The sequence below is a fragment of the Notechis scutatus genome, chromosome Z (genome assembly GCF_049901735.1).
Source record: "Notechis scutatus isolate UNSWTSFEM ecotype Mainland chromosome Z, rNotScu1.2, whole genome shotgun sequence".
Lineage (NCBI taxonomy): Eukaryota > Metazoa > Chordata > Lepidosauria > Squamata > Elapidae > Notechis > Notechis scutatus.
The window spans coordinates 57176584-57190455 of NC_142025.1; the positions used below are offsets into that span (position 1 = coordinate 57176584).

At 40.8% G+C, this 13872-nt stretch overlaps 1 protein-coding gene across 4 annotated transcripts in view; it reads right to left on the reverse strand.

Annotated features, from left to right (window-relative positions):
• Nucleotides 1-1436: 1436 nt before the first annotated feature.
• The window catches only part of TOPBP1 (DNA topoisomerase II binding protein 1), a 141168-nt gene continuing 128732 nt past the window's right edge, over nt 1437-13872 (reverse strand). For all 4 annotated transcript variants that reach the window (XM_087945257.1, XM_026678507.2, XM_087945256.1 and 1 more), the window contains 4 exons: nt 5893-6033; nt 4515-4604; nt 3027-3188; nt 1437-1814 (listed from right to left, as the gene is read on the reverse strand). In XM_087945257.1, coding sequence (XP_087801383.1) covers nt 1671-1814; nt 3027-3188; nt 4515-4604; nt 5893-6033 — 537 coding nt within the window. In that variant the 3' untranslated portion in view covers nt 1437-1670. The remainder of the gene's footprint in view (nt 1815-3026; nt 3189-4514; nt 4605-5892; nt 6034-13872) is intronic.

Consider the following 13872-nt stretch of genomic DNA (forward strand, 5'->3'; position numbering starts at 1 on the left):
AAAACTTGGTTTTATTTACAGTATTTTACCACTACTATAGTAAAGTTCTTTACACATATATTAATGATCATGTAATAATGGGCTTTCCAAAAAGGATGGTTGAGTTTTCAAAATTTATACATCCCCTTTTTGGTTCTGTGCAGATATAATTGTATTAATAAAGTTCTTGGGATTTGCATGGATGAGATGAATTATCATTTTTGTAATCTCTGAAATAAACTTACATTCACAGTTTGTTATTCTTTTTGTAGAAATCTTCTGTTATATGCTTTTTCAAAACAAAAGTAGTGTTATCTTCATTGGTTATATTGCCTGAGAAAAGGTCCTTTTATCAATTAGCAACTGTTCAATATTACATCAGATCTGTTTGTTTCTTATTTACTGTAGACACCAGGTAGTTTCTTTAAAAACAAAACCAGCAAACATCAGATTGAGTTTTAGTTTTACTACTAAAGAATATAATCTACATCTAATTTCCAAGTCTCCAAATACTGAAAGTATGTTTTTCCCCCTCATTTGCACTTCTTTGAAATCCTTTTTGAAAAGTGAAAACCCAATAGAATTTTGAAAGGAGACAGTGAATGATCTCTTTGTTTCTACAAAGCAGTTGTTACTTGAAATCTTCCTATTCTCACTACTGCAGAGGTGTCAAACTCAAAGCCTGTGGGCTGCATTTAGCCTACAGGGCTGCCTTGGAAAATGTAAGGGGCTGGCCTATGTTGCTTCGGCCCAGTCTACCCAATGCAAAGAGGAAACATCGGGCCAGCATCGCTTCAGCCTGTCTATCCAATTCAAAGAGGAAACATGCCAAGCAGTTTGGGAAATGGTGTCAAGCTGGTCACACACCCCCATCCCCCTCTGAGGTCAACCACAGTCCTGATGCAGCCCTCAATAAAATTGAGTTTGACACTCCTGCATTACTGCTATTGATATAAATAAATAGGAGACCAATTTAAATAAACTGTCTCAAATGTGGCTGATACTTGTTGCATAGATTCCTTGATACTGTTATTAAAACATTGATTTAATAAATGAAAGTACTGAGAGATTACTTTAAACATGTCACAGAATTTGAGCTTTATATAAATTACAGCCCAGTTAATAAGCAAGTTATTTAGGAACAAATAAAATAAAAAGTCTGAAATTTTGGTCACGCAATTCTGAATTTTTTTAACTTTAAAAACCAGATTACCCTTGATCTGGAAGGTAATGTTCTATCTTTTTAAAGATGCTTACCTGTTCTCTCCATTGAAAAGAAAATTCTCAAGCTGCTAAAGCGCATGTTTTTAGAAAAGGAGGGATGAACTATAAAAGCAGGAAAAACTTCAGTGGGGCTATGTCCTTTCCTAATATAAGCTGATATACCAACCTATATAAATGTTACATATTATATAATTGTTTTGTGGAAACCAATAAGAGGCAGACACATGCAAAAGTTATGTTAGATGGCCTTGTGTGTTCTATCTTAATAGTTTTTTTAATGCATTTACTGAATAAAGTTCACTTCAAGTACCATTTCAAGTACAATATGAATCTACATACATATTCCTCCAAGCCTATAACAAAAGTTGCAGTTATTTCTTGAAATCCAAAGCACACAACAAAAATTAATATATTTTATCTTGGAAGGAAAACAGAAATTGAAAAATTATATTTTCAGATTGGTTGCCTCAGTGAATTCTGGACCTCTTTGCTGTATGCTTTTCTTCAGCAGCTTTACGTTTTTGAGACAACCCAATTCCAAGTGTTTTACTATTCTGAAGATAAGCAGCAGCTTCTGGTAAATGATAGTTTTCCATTGAAGGTGATGGTTCCTTAAAAAAATGACAGCAGTTTTTGAAACAGCTTTAAGAATTATATTTTCACGTTTTTTATCTGACATTTTCTTTTTAGGCCAATCTTCCTGCTACCATATATTCCTTGTTAGAAAAACAATGGAGAAACAAATTACTACTTGAAAGCATTATTATATTGCTGTCTGAAAAGTTCATGTTGAAACCAAATAGGAGTAATTTTTCATAATCTCTATTCCTGAGACATAAAGTGAATGTAAGATACTTTCTATCCTTTTAATTGTGCACAAAGCATTCCACTGCTATAGGTTTGAAATATGTTGAATTGTTCCTTATGTTTATTCCGTGCTTTTGCTTAAAGAACTTAAGGCAACATAACATATACAGAACTCTTAATTTCTTCTACTGTTGGGTAGGTTGGGCAGAAAGGGTGAGAGTGGAATGGGATAGAGGAGGAGAGGGGAGAGGAGAGGAGAGGAGAGAACTCAAAGTCATCTAGGGAGCCTTCAAACTGGTCTGCCTGAATTCAGATAATAATACCTCACTGAATATACAGATAAGTCCTTAATTTAAGACAACTGAGACCAGAATTACAGTTGGTAAGCAATGCAGTTGTTAAACAAGTCATCATGATTGGATCTATTTTGTGAGAGTTTTAAATGTGATCATTAAATGCATCAAATGGTGATTAAATAATCTGGCTGCCCCAATTGCATTGCTTAACAGCCACAGTGGCACAGTGATTAGAATGCAGTACTGCAGGCTACTTCTGCTGACTGCTGGTTGCCTGCAATTTGGCAGTTGGAATCTCAACAGGCTCAAGGTTGACTCAGCCTTTCATCCTTCTGAGGGCGATAAAATGAGAACCCAAATTGTTGGGGGCAATATGCTGACTCTGTAAACCACTTAAAGCAAAGCACTGTGAAGTATATAAGTCTAAGTGCTATTGCTATTACTTATCAGAAGCTGACTGGGAAAGTTTCAAATCACAATCATGTGACTTCAAGACAGTGCAACTGTTATAAATGCAAGATGGTTGCCAAATGCTCAAATTTTAATCACATGACCGCAGGGCTGATGCACTCATAATTGTAAGGGTGACTTGTAAGTCACTTTGCTGAAGTTGAGCCATTGTTAAATGAACAATGAACAAGTAAGTTGAGGACTACTTGTTTATCTAATAAAACATAGCCTTGATAATTCAAAATTGTATTATGCCACTAATATGCAAACCTGTATCAGATAGTCAGCAATGTATTCTGGCTTCAGGCAATTCACTCCTTGAGCTGCAGCCTCTCTTGTATTAATTCTCACATCTTCTGGCTTTAGTTTATTAAGATCAGCAAAAAAATGAGTAACTTCTCTAAAGATAGGTGGAGAATATGCAGGTAACACCTGTAGATTCAATCAGGTAGAGATTCTGGTTTACTTATGCAGTATGGAATTAGCTTTATCAATTTTAGGAACTGAACAAGACCATCTAACATGTAGCCTTCAGGAAAATAGCTTGTCAGTTTTTTTTAAAAAATGTATACAGTATTTTGCTGAAATATAATATGATGGTAATGATAGATGATCAATGTCTGCTCATGTGGGTAAGACTCTCATGGATTGCATCTGCATTTTGCAAAAACTTACTCTAAATTTTTTTAGAGGTAAATAGTGTGCTTTCCCACTTTTTCCCCCTGTGTAGATCAGAATGAGTAATGTAGGTCTAAATATCTATATACTAATAAAATTCTTATCATGACCTTTAACCAGACAAGTGCACCATAGGGCAACTATTTTTGAATCAAGGTAATTTGAGTTGAATAGTCTAATTTACGAAATGTGTCCAAAATCCAGGACCTGGGATTTCTGACCTGCACCTCTGGTAAATTGGCTCTGACCTGCATAAGTACACTCCCAAGCACCCTTCCCAACCCATGCCATCCAGGTATGTATGTTGATCAGCATGGAACCTCTCAAATAACCCTGAGACCATCCAAGCATTCTTCTTGATTCACGCTACCTCCCCACATGTCCGACCTGACCTGGTGACACCTCATATGCACCCATGGCCCCATATATTCTACTTGACCTATACCAACCTGAGAACCTTCCCCTATTTATACAGCACTTTGGGCACTCCCAGGCATCCTTCGCGACCTATGCCAGCCACCCACCTCGATCCATACTGCATTTCTGGTGCACATCCATACAACCCTCTAAACCCACGCAGCACTTCTTGTGTTACCCCCACATGCCCTTTTTCATAACTGAAATAATTCCTTCAAATGGAATTCTTTCAACTATAAAGAATTATTGAGGTTTAATCAGAGGTGGGCTGCACATAATGTAACAACTAGTTCGCTTACTGCAGAACCGAAAATGTGAGTGCGCACACATGCCCCCACTTCACACTTGCGCATGGCTGCAAAAACATGGGGATTTCCTGCATGCAGCAGCTGCAGTGAGTACAGCAGGTGAGGCATGGAAATCAGCTTGGCTGAGTGGGCAGGGCGAGCGAGCCAGATATATAGGATGGGATAGTACCGGGGCAGGGAGGCGGGCGCAGCTGGTGATTGGAACTACTGGTATGAATGAGCCGGTCTGAACCGGCAGCAGTCTACCACTGGGTTTAATACATAATCTGAAAACATTCTTTTTTTATTAAAATAGCAACATTTCCCTCACCTATGATTATCAAATATACTGATATCTAAACAAATATATACACACCTTTGCACCTCCTGATTCCAGAAGACGCTTGAAGCCTGATTCCTTCGCTGGGTCAACATTCAAAATAACTCTCCAACCACCAAATGCCCCCTAAAAAAGGCAGAAACATTCATTTATATTTATATGTATGTTTGGGTGTGCATCAAAATACTTTGTCATACTGAAATATTTTTATTTTTTATCATTTATATTTCAGGCTCAGATAGACAGTGCAAGTAACTTCTAATATTAATTAATCTTAGCAATTTTCAATCAAGAAAGCAATATAGATTAATGTTCTTCCCTGTTCCAATTCAAATTGTGCCTTATTTCAGCACAAAATACTCTACCTGACAGCATGTGGTTGGAGTCTCAAAAGGCAAAAAAATATTCTACCTGACTCAGAGGAAACTGCAGAAAAACTTCAGCAATACCACCAACCAGAAATAACAAGTCAAAGCCTTTCTGTTACTTTGAACAAAAAAAGGAAATAAAATGAATTACATCTATAGCCCTTCTGTGTTTCAGTACATGGTGCAAGAATAGTTATCTGAATACGCACTCAAATTTGTCACACATACGAAAAATGTGTCTCTCAACTGAAGATTATGAATTAGATCTTTCAAATCATGGTCTACAAACTGCAGTAAGTCCAAAAATGCTCATTAGCTCACAGGTTCTCTCATTCAGCTCTCTGTGTTTCACTGATTATAATTTACCAAAGTAACAAAGCTCATAAGAAACTTAGTAACTTAAACCTCATTTGGCAATGAAATACTATCAAAAGCTCCCGATTTAGATACTTCAGATTGGTCTGAGGAACAGGAAAAATTACACAAAGGAAACCGCACAAATAGAATGATAGGAAACCATAGGATTCCAATCAAAGTTAAGAATCAGGTTTCTTAAATCTCTCATTTGGCCATTTATTTACCTACTGTATAACAAGGTATTTTAAAGTTATACTAGTATTTTACATTGTAGTGACTGGGGTACTCTTGATCTCAGCTTGTTTTCTTGTAGATGTTTCAATTGCAGGTAACATCATCAGCATTGTTGCTAGTTTGAGTAATGAAAATGTCTTCAAGAAAACAACCAAGCTCAAAGAGCACCAAGGACCCCGCATTTCAACCCTGAGCTACAAATATTTTCCTTTATTGGTACTAGTGACTGTACAAAGACTATAAATTGTTATTTGGGAGTGAACACTTTTAGTCAGAGTTGACTCCTGGTGACTATCTGGACTAGTTCCTGCAGTTTTCTGGCAGTATTATTTATCATAAATTCATGCACTATCCATCTATTAAAAAAAATAATTTGAGTAAATTGGAATAATATTTCTGTTAGATGAAATATACCTGTCCACAAGTTACAACACATGATGTTTGTGTGTAAATACCTCAGCAGAGCTATTTTGCTCTCTCCGTCGTTGTATTGTCTTTCTCCATCTCATTGCTGCAACTGCTAACTTCTTCTGAACTATATTGATTCCAGTCAGTACACTAAGTATAGAGGTGCTTCCCCACTCATAATCTTCCTCCTATGATAGAAGTAATCTTCCAGTTATGACAGTTCACTTAGCGACTGTTCAAAGTTACAACATAACCCTCCCCCAGTAATTATGACAGTCCTGAAATTGCGAATGTTGCAGCACCACAGCAGTTGTTCACACTTATGAATGACCACAGAGGTACTGCAACATTTGCCCTGCCTATTTCCCCCACTCCCAGCCAGGTCTCCACAGGCACTGGGCCTACGGAGACTCACCTTGGGACGATCTAGCGAGCTGTCAGTTCCTTTGCTTGCTTCAATGCATTTGCAGAGAACAGAAGCCTGAAGTAGTGCAAAATCAGCAGCGCAAGATCTCGTGCTACTGATCTCATGTGATCTCGCACTATAATATTTTAGGCCTCTGTTCTCTGCAGACTGAGGCCTGTACCAGATCTGTGGCAAAAGGCTTTACAAATGGAGGGAAGGCCTTTTGCTATAGATCTTGTGCAGGCCTCGGTTCACAGAGAAGAGAGACCTATAGTAGTGCAAGATCACAACCCCCAGAAGCTTCCAGTTTTGGTGCAATGTGATTTCTTTGCTTCAAAATCTTGTTGGCTTATAAATGCTTTTCATGCTAAGACTGCAAGCAAAGAGACTAGAGAGGGGACAGTTCGATTGATTTTCACGAGGGAAGCGAACTGGCACAGCAGAATGGGAGAGGGAACAATTGTGGGAGACCCCAGGGGAGGGAGCTTGAGATATCTCAGTAGGTCAGTGGAGGCCTTGGGTGGTCTGAAACAGATCACCTGTTCCATTGCTAGGCACCCCTCCATGGCCTTCCCCACTAGAGATACCTCATGTACACTTAACAACCTTCAATTAGTAAAAGCAGGGAGTGATAGCATTTGTTTTATGTGATTCACTCCAACGAATCCTCAGGTTACAAATGTAATTGGCAGGCTCCATTACATTCTGAACTTGAGCATTTCCTGTATTTAATTCTGTCAAGTTTAAAGGAAATTTCAAACAAAATTTTAAGACAAATCACTCTCATGTCAAACTGTACAGAATAGTAGAAATTTTTAAAGCCCAATCCATTAAAATTATTTTTTTCAGTATAGGTAATCCTCAATTTACAACCAAAATTAAGCCAAAATTTCTGTTGTTAAATGAAAAATTTGTTAAGTGAGTTTTGCTCCATTTTACAAACTTTCTTGCTACAGTTGTTATGTGAATCACTGTAGTTGATAAGTTAATAAGCTGGTTGTTAAGTGAATCTAACTTTGTCATTGACTTTGCTGGTCAGAAGGTGGCAAAAGGGGATCACATGAACTTGGAACACAGCAACGATAATAAATATGAACTGATTGCCAAGTGTCCAAATTTTGATCACATGACCATGGGGATGCTGCAATGGTTGTAACTGTGAAAAATGGTCATGTCACTGTTTAAAGTACCATTGTAACTTTGAATGGTCACTAAACGAACTGCTGTAAATTGAGGATTCATGAGATAGACAAATCCAATATGATTTTGACTTTCTTGGAAAAGGAACTCTCTTCCTATTCATATTTCAAACAAATTTCAATAAGACTTCAAACTTTCAAGAACAGAATTTCAGAAAGCCATTGTTAAAAAATGAAAACATCTCTGCCCAGGATGATACTTCATTGGACAAAAATCTAGAGCAATTACTTCTAATTCAGATTTATACTTATTGGATCTCTTTTCAGACAACTTGCTACTCATATTCATAATATAGATATAGCAATTTTATATGCAACCACATCCATTTATCATTTCTAACAAACATTCCACTGAAATTTGATGTTTGTTCAAGACTATTGTATCTAAAAGTTAAAGGTAATGGTTTTTAACTCAGCACATTTCCTTAAGTCTAGAGAAAGTAAATGGAATCACATGTAGGGCATTTGTTCAATTGCTTTCCTCCCTCCCAATCACTTGCTATTTTTATGCACCCACTCCAGAATAACAGACAATGCAGCAGTTCTGCTTAATTCTTTACTGTTCTGTTTATGGGCTGAAATCATGCAGAGTAGACAGGAGTCCCAAAGGTGCTTTTTCAAAAAGCAAATGGACTTTGTTTTTTCTTGTAGATGTTTTACTTTTCATCCAAGAAGCTTTTTTCTGTACTAACTGAAAGCGGGCTGAAGCGGCGATGGAGATGGCTGGAAGGTGCAGGAGCGCCACGCTACTTGCATTTGCGTGGCACTCCCACACCTTCCAGCTCGCCTCCCCTGGCCTGGGCTCTTCCTCGATGGCTGCGGGCTGTAGGAATGGCCTAGGGCAGGAAAAGTACTGGCTGGTGGTGGGAGTGGGTGGAGTGGGCAAGTATGCGCTCACCATCCAATTCAGAGATCCAGAATGGGGCGTCAGCCTCAGTTTTCTTGTCCCTCTCGGTGCTCTGCTCTGCTGCCCCCGCCCCATGGCCCCAGCCATAGCTTCCAGGGGAAGGCACAGGAAAAAAAAGTGAGCAGAAACATAGTGAGATCAAGAAAGGCACAGGCAAGAGAAGATGCAAGCTGCTGCTTTTGAAAAGCGCCGTTTTTGTTGCCTGTGCCTTCCCTGATCTCTGTTCTTTCGACCCAGTGAGAGCTATGTTTCTGCTCATTTTCTTTTCCTGTGCCTTCCCCGCGCAGCATTGGCTGGGGCCGTGATGGTGGGGGCAGTCAGGGCTCTCCCCCCTCAGCAAGCCAGGCTTAGAGGAATGAGAATTGTAGGCGAGCGCCAGAAAAAGGCATGTTGGAAATGACAACACACGTTTCCAGCACGCTCTCCTTTGTCCCGAAGTAGGATTGAGTGGAGGGAAGGGAGCAGGGGGAAGGGTAGGAGGAAAGGAGAAGCCCGGCTGTCTTTCCTTTGGCATTGGGGGCGGGAGACCAAATGCCCAGACCAAAAGAGCACCGAGGAAGACGGGCTCCTAATAATCAGCCTCTTTGTGCAGGCGAGAGCTTGAACTTTTCTGGGCTCAACATCCCTCCCCGCCCTTCAGCCTCCACACAGGGAGGGACCCTTCTCTGCTTGGCAGCAGCGGGAGAAACCTGGAGCTTAGCCTTGGGGAGTCTTTTTGTATGGAGGCCGAAGGGGAGGTGGTGCCTGGTTATTAGGAGGCCGTCTTCCTCAGCACTTCCAGCCCGATCCTCCTTTCCCCCGCAACTCCAGGAAGCCACATCTGGCAAAGGAGGAAGGTTTCCTCTGATTTGGGGGAGATATGAAATGAGAGACCAGATTTGGGGGGGGGGGCTCTGCTTTTCTTCCGTTTGAGGGGGAGCCGGTTCCTCCCGTCCAGATCTTTCCAGCCTCCAGGCACCAGGTGGCTTCTTTTGAATCCCAGCAGTATTAAATCCTCCCTCTTTCCCAACGAAGGATGAGAGAGACCCCTCCTTTTTCTTTGCTCTGCCCCACAGTTATGATTAAGCATTTACGATTAAAAATATATATTTAATAAAATATGCGGAGGAAGCTCTCAATTCGGCTGGAAGAAAAAGACTGCCATTGAGTGCCTGGCCAAAGCTGTGACAGCCGACCAATGAAGCAAGCATAAAAAACCAAGGAACAGTTGGTCGATCTGGGTGAGATTTTTCCAACTTCTGTTGAGGAACTTGCCCCCTTAAAGCTAGTCCGGGTAAAAGTGGGACTCAAAGAGGAGGAGGTGAAAGGATGATCTTGAATGTCTTCTGGAGATTAATCTGTTTGCTACAAATACCTGCATTGGCAAATTGTTTATATGGGATAACAGACAGAGAATGAAACATTGTAGCCTTTTTAAATAGTGTACCTCTTGGAACTTATATAGAAGCTAAACAGAAAAAATAAACAGAAGTGGGAAATAGCAGAGAATTATTATTTTCTTCCTTCACTGAACTCTACTTTTGGTAATATATGAGCCTTTGTGGTTGAACTCTGGAGTTTTATGGATCTATGTGGATTACAAATTTATCAAGAGAAGAGTGTTTGAAGAACTTGGGGACTAACAAACAATCTTTTTTGAAATACAACAATAAAAAGTGTGAAATTACTTGGAGACTGAGAATAAGAAGAGGAGGAAAAAGGGGATTTTGTGGTGGGTTGATTTGTGAAAATATTTTTTAAAAGTGGGAGGTTGGTTGGGGACTGTGGAAACATTGGTATGAGATTATTATTATATCTTTTAAATTCCTTAAATGCTCATCCAAAATGACAAGTACCTTAAACTTAAATAAATTAGGGGGGGAAATGCACCTGCGCCATCAGCATCAGTATTTAGTCCAGCAAGTCAAAAATCATTGGATAGCATGTTGCAACAGGAAAAAATGAACACAATGCAAGCAGAAATGAAGCTCCAACTACTTCAAGAAGCCACAACAATTTTTTTTTGAAGATATGAAGGAAAGAATGGAAAAAAATGGATGATAAAATGGAGAATATCCAACAATAACCAAAAATGAACAGATCCAGAAAATAGAAATCAGAGCAAATAGGAAAAAAGTGGAAGAGATGGACAATAGACTTACACATACAGATAAGGAACTTGAGAGAACAGCAATTACATTCAAGATGGATAAAGTTGAGGTTCCAGATCACTGAGGAAGAAAAAGGCAAAAATCCTGCAGAGATAATGGCAGAACTGTTGGCAGATGCCTTAGAGATGGATAAACAGGATAGGCTTGCTTGGATAGATGAAATGTTCAGAGTATATACAAGATATGCATCAAAGAATAAACTTCCTTGAGAGGTACATGTGAGATTTACTCAGGAGGCAATAACAGCAGAGATTTTTATGAAAAACTACACAAGAAAATTACAGAATTGGAATATGAACATGTTTGTGTTTCAGTGCAATTGTATATGCAGAACTTGATTATAAAAGCAGTAAAATAGGCAAAATAAATAGAAAAACACTTTCAAAGACCTTCAAAATGGCGGAAGAAACAGGCATTCAAGATGTATGGAGAGGGATATACCCTAAGAAAAACCAGTACTCATTTTATTCAAATAAACATATGTCTTGGTTGAGAATAGATATGATATGGATGTCACCGGAGGTAAAATCTAATGCGCAAGAAATAGAAATAGAAACAAGTTTTGGGGCAGACCACAATCCAGTAAAAGTTAAGAGGAAAAGACTAAAGAGAAAATCAAGATGGACGTTGAATCAATTAATATTAAAGGATAAGGAATTTATACAAACTATGGAAAAAGAATTGGACTTTAAAAAAAAAGAGAACAGGAAAGAGGAAACTTCATTGCAAAATGTATTGGATACTGTCAAGGCATATATCTGGGGATTAGTCATAACTTATATGGGAAAGAAAAATAAGAAAAAGAAATAAAAGAAAAAAAGACTAGAACACAAAAGACTAGAATTAGAATTACAGAAAGAACCACAAAACAAATTTAAAAATCAAATGGAATTAATCAAACATAAATTGAATCTACTTGATAAGGAATTGGCACAAAAAATTAAAAGTGTTAAACAGAATTTCTTTGAAAATGCGAATAAGCCAGGAAGATGGTTGGCATATAAGCCGAAAAAAGAAAAAGAGAAGAAACTGATACATCAATTTGCGGATGAGAAAGGAAATCTCCACTGCCAAAACAATGACAAAAAATAATAATTCAAAATTATTATGAGAAAGGGCATTGGTACTTAACTGACACACCCTTTCTCGGGGAGTCAATGGGAGAATCTAGGTTGGGTAGTCTGTATTCTTGTTGCTCTTCAGACTGAGTTGAATTCTGAGGACACTCCTCCCTGGTAATGGTCCCCAGTTGAAACGAAGATGAAGCTAATCCTGCTGTCCACTTCAGCCGAAAGGCAGTTACCCCTGGACTCTGATCAGACAGTCCTCGGGGTGGGATTGGATTCTCCCATCGACTCCCTGAGAAAGGGTGTGTCAGGTAAGTACCAACGCCCCTTATCCACTGAGTCGACGGGAGAATCCAGGTTGAGACATACCAAAGCTGGCTGCTGGCTGTCCTATGGGTGGAGATTGGTCTGGTTTGTAGTCCCCGTCTCAACATGTACACCTTGCAGGATAGGCCTGCCAAAGGCTGCCTCTAGAGGCAAAAATGTCAAGTCGATAGTGCTGGATGAATGGTGACAGTGACACCCACTTCGCTGCCCAACAAATCTCTTCGACAAAGGCCCATGCTGCTGTTGTGGCTGTGCTTCTGGCAGAGTGTGCTGTAATCCTCCTGGGTACTGGAAGGGCCTGCAGCTTGTAGGCCTTGGCAATACATACCCTTAGCCAACGACCCACGGTGGAAGGTGTAATCTTGTGGTCCAGAGTTGACGGCTGAAAGGAGATGAACAGGGATTCTGTCTTCATGATGGAAGAGGTTCGCTTGATGTAAATGCGGAGTGCCCTCCTAATGTCCAAGGTGTGCCATTTCTTCTCCAGAGCATGTTTAGGCCCTGGACAGAAATCAGGCAAGATCAACTCTTGTGAGTGATGGAACAAGGAGAAAGGCAGGGCCCAACTGCAGAGCCACCCTATTTGCAAGAAAAAAACATAAGTCCTTTCTTACAGATAAGGCCGCCAACTCTGAAATCCGTTTGGCAGATGTAATAGCCACAAGGAAAGCCACCTTGCATGTGAGTAAGCGCAAGCTGGCCTCTTGCAGGGGCTCACACGGTGCAGAAATCAGAGCCTGCAATACCCTCGGTAGGTCCCAGGTGGGGCACCGGTGAACTACCAACAGTTTCAAGTTCGTGGCATCCCTAAGAAAGGCTCTCACCCTAGGATGCTGGGCAAGAGAGCTCAGGTCCTTGAACAACAACACCGAAACCAAGGCTGCCACTTGCCGTCATAAGGTATTAGGGGAGAGATCCCTGTCCAGATCTTCTTGCAGAAAATCCAGTATATCTGCCACCAACACCAAGGTGGGGTCAATGTGGCATCTCAAACACCAACCGCAGAAAATCTTCCACGTTGCATCATAAATCCTATTAGTGGAAGGCTATCCAGCCACCTGGACTGTCTGTATGACCTTATTAGAGAACTTCTCCCATCTCAGAAGTCCCCACTCAAGTGCCAGACCATCAACTGGAGCTACTGGGGCTCCGGATGATTGATGGGATCCTGGCTGAGGGAGCCTCTGTCTGGGGGAATCCTTCAAAGCCTGGAAATTGACAGACCGACCAGATTAGCGAACCATGGTCATCTGGGCCAGTGTAGAACTAACAGCAAGACCTTTGCCCTCTCCGACAGCACCTTCCTGATGGTTCTTGGAATCGGGAAGAGGTGGAAAGGCATACCACAGGCCCTGGGGCCACAGGTAGCCTAGTGTGTTGACCCCTTCCGCCCCTGGTGCTGGAAACCTTACAAAAAATCTTGGGTGTTCGATGGAAAGGCAAAGAGGCCAGCAACGGATGGCCGAACCGCTCCTGTTGATTTATGTGGGCCTTGGTGGCCACATTGTCTGTGAGGAGGGCATGCTGACCTGAGGCCAAGGTGGGCCCCCCAGCTGAACAGGCTGGCGACAGTTGTGGTCAATCTTTGTGGTTCCTTGTAGAAACAACCCTGGCCGATGGCCCGGGACTGCCACCATTGGAAAGAGAGAAGAAACTTGGTGGTACCCACACCCTCGCTGCTGAGTTGCCCCGGCCTGCTCTTTAATAAGGGAGCAGAAACCACTGCAGGGCCCTGGCGTGGAACCGTGCCCAGGGGACTATGGTAATACAGGAGATCATTTTGCCCAGGAGCTGATACAGCAAGGCAAGAGGAGCCCCTCTCGTGGACAGAATCTGGTCTGTCAAGGCTTGATGCTGTCCCATTGCTCCTGGGAGAGGAAGACCTGTCCAGTAAAGGTATCTATAATCACCCCCAAGTGTAAGAGTCGGGTTGAGGGGACTAGATGGCATTTGTCCAGGTTGATAGAGAAT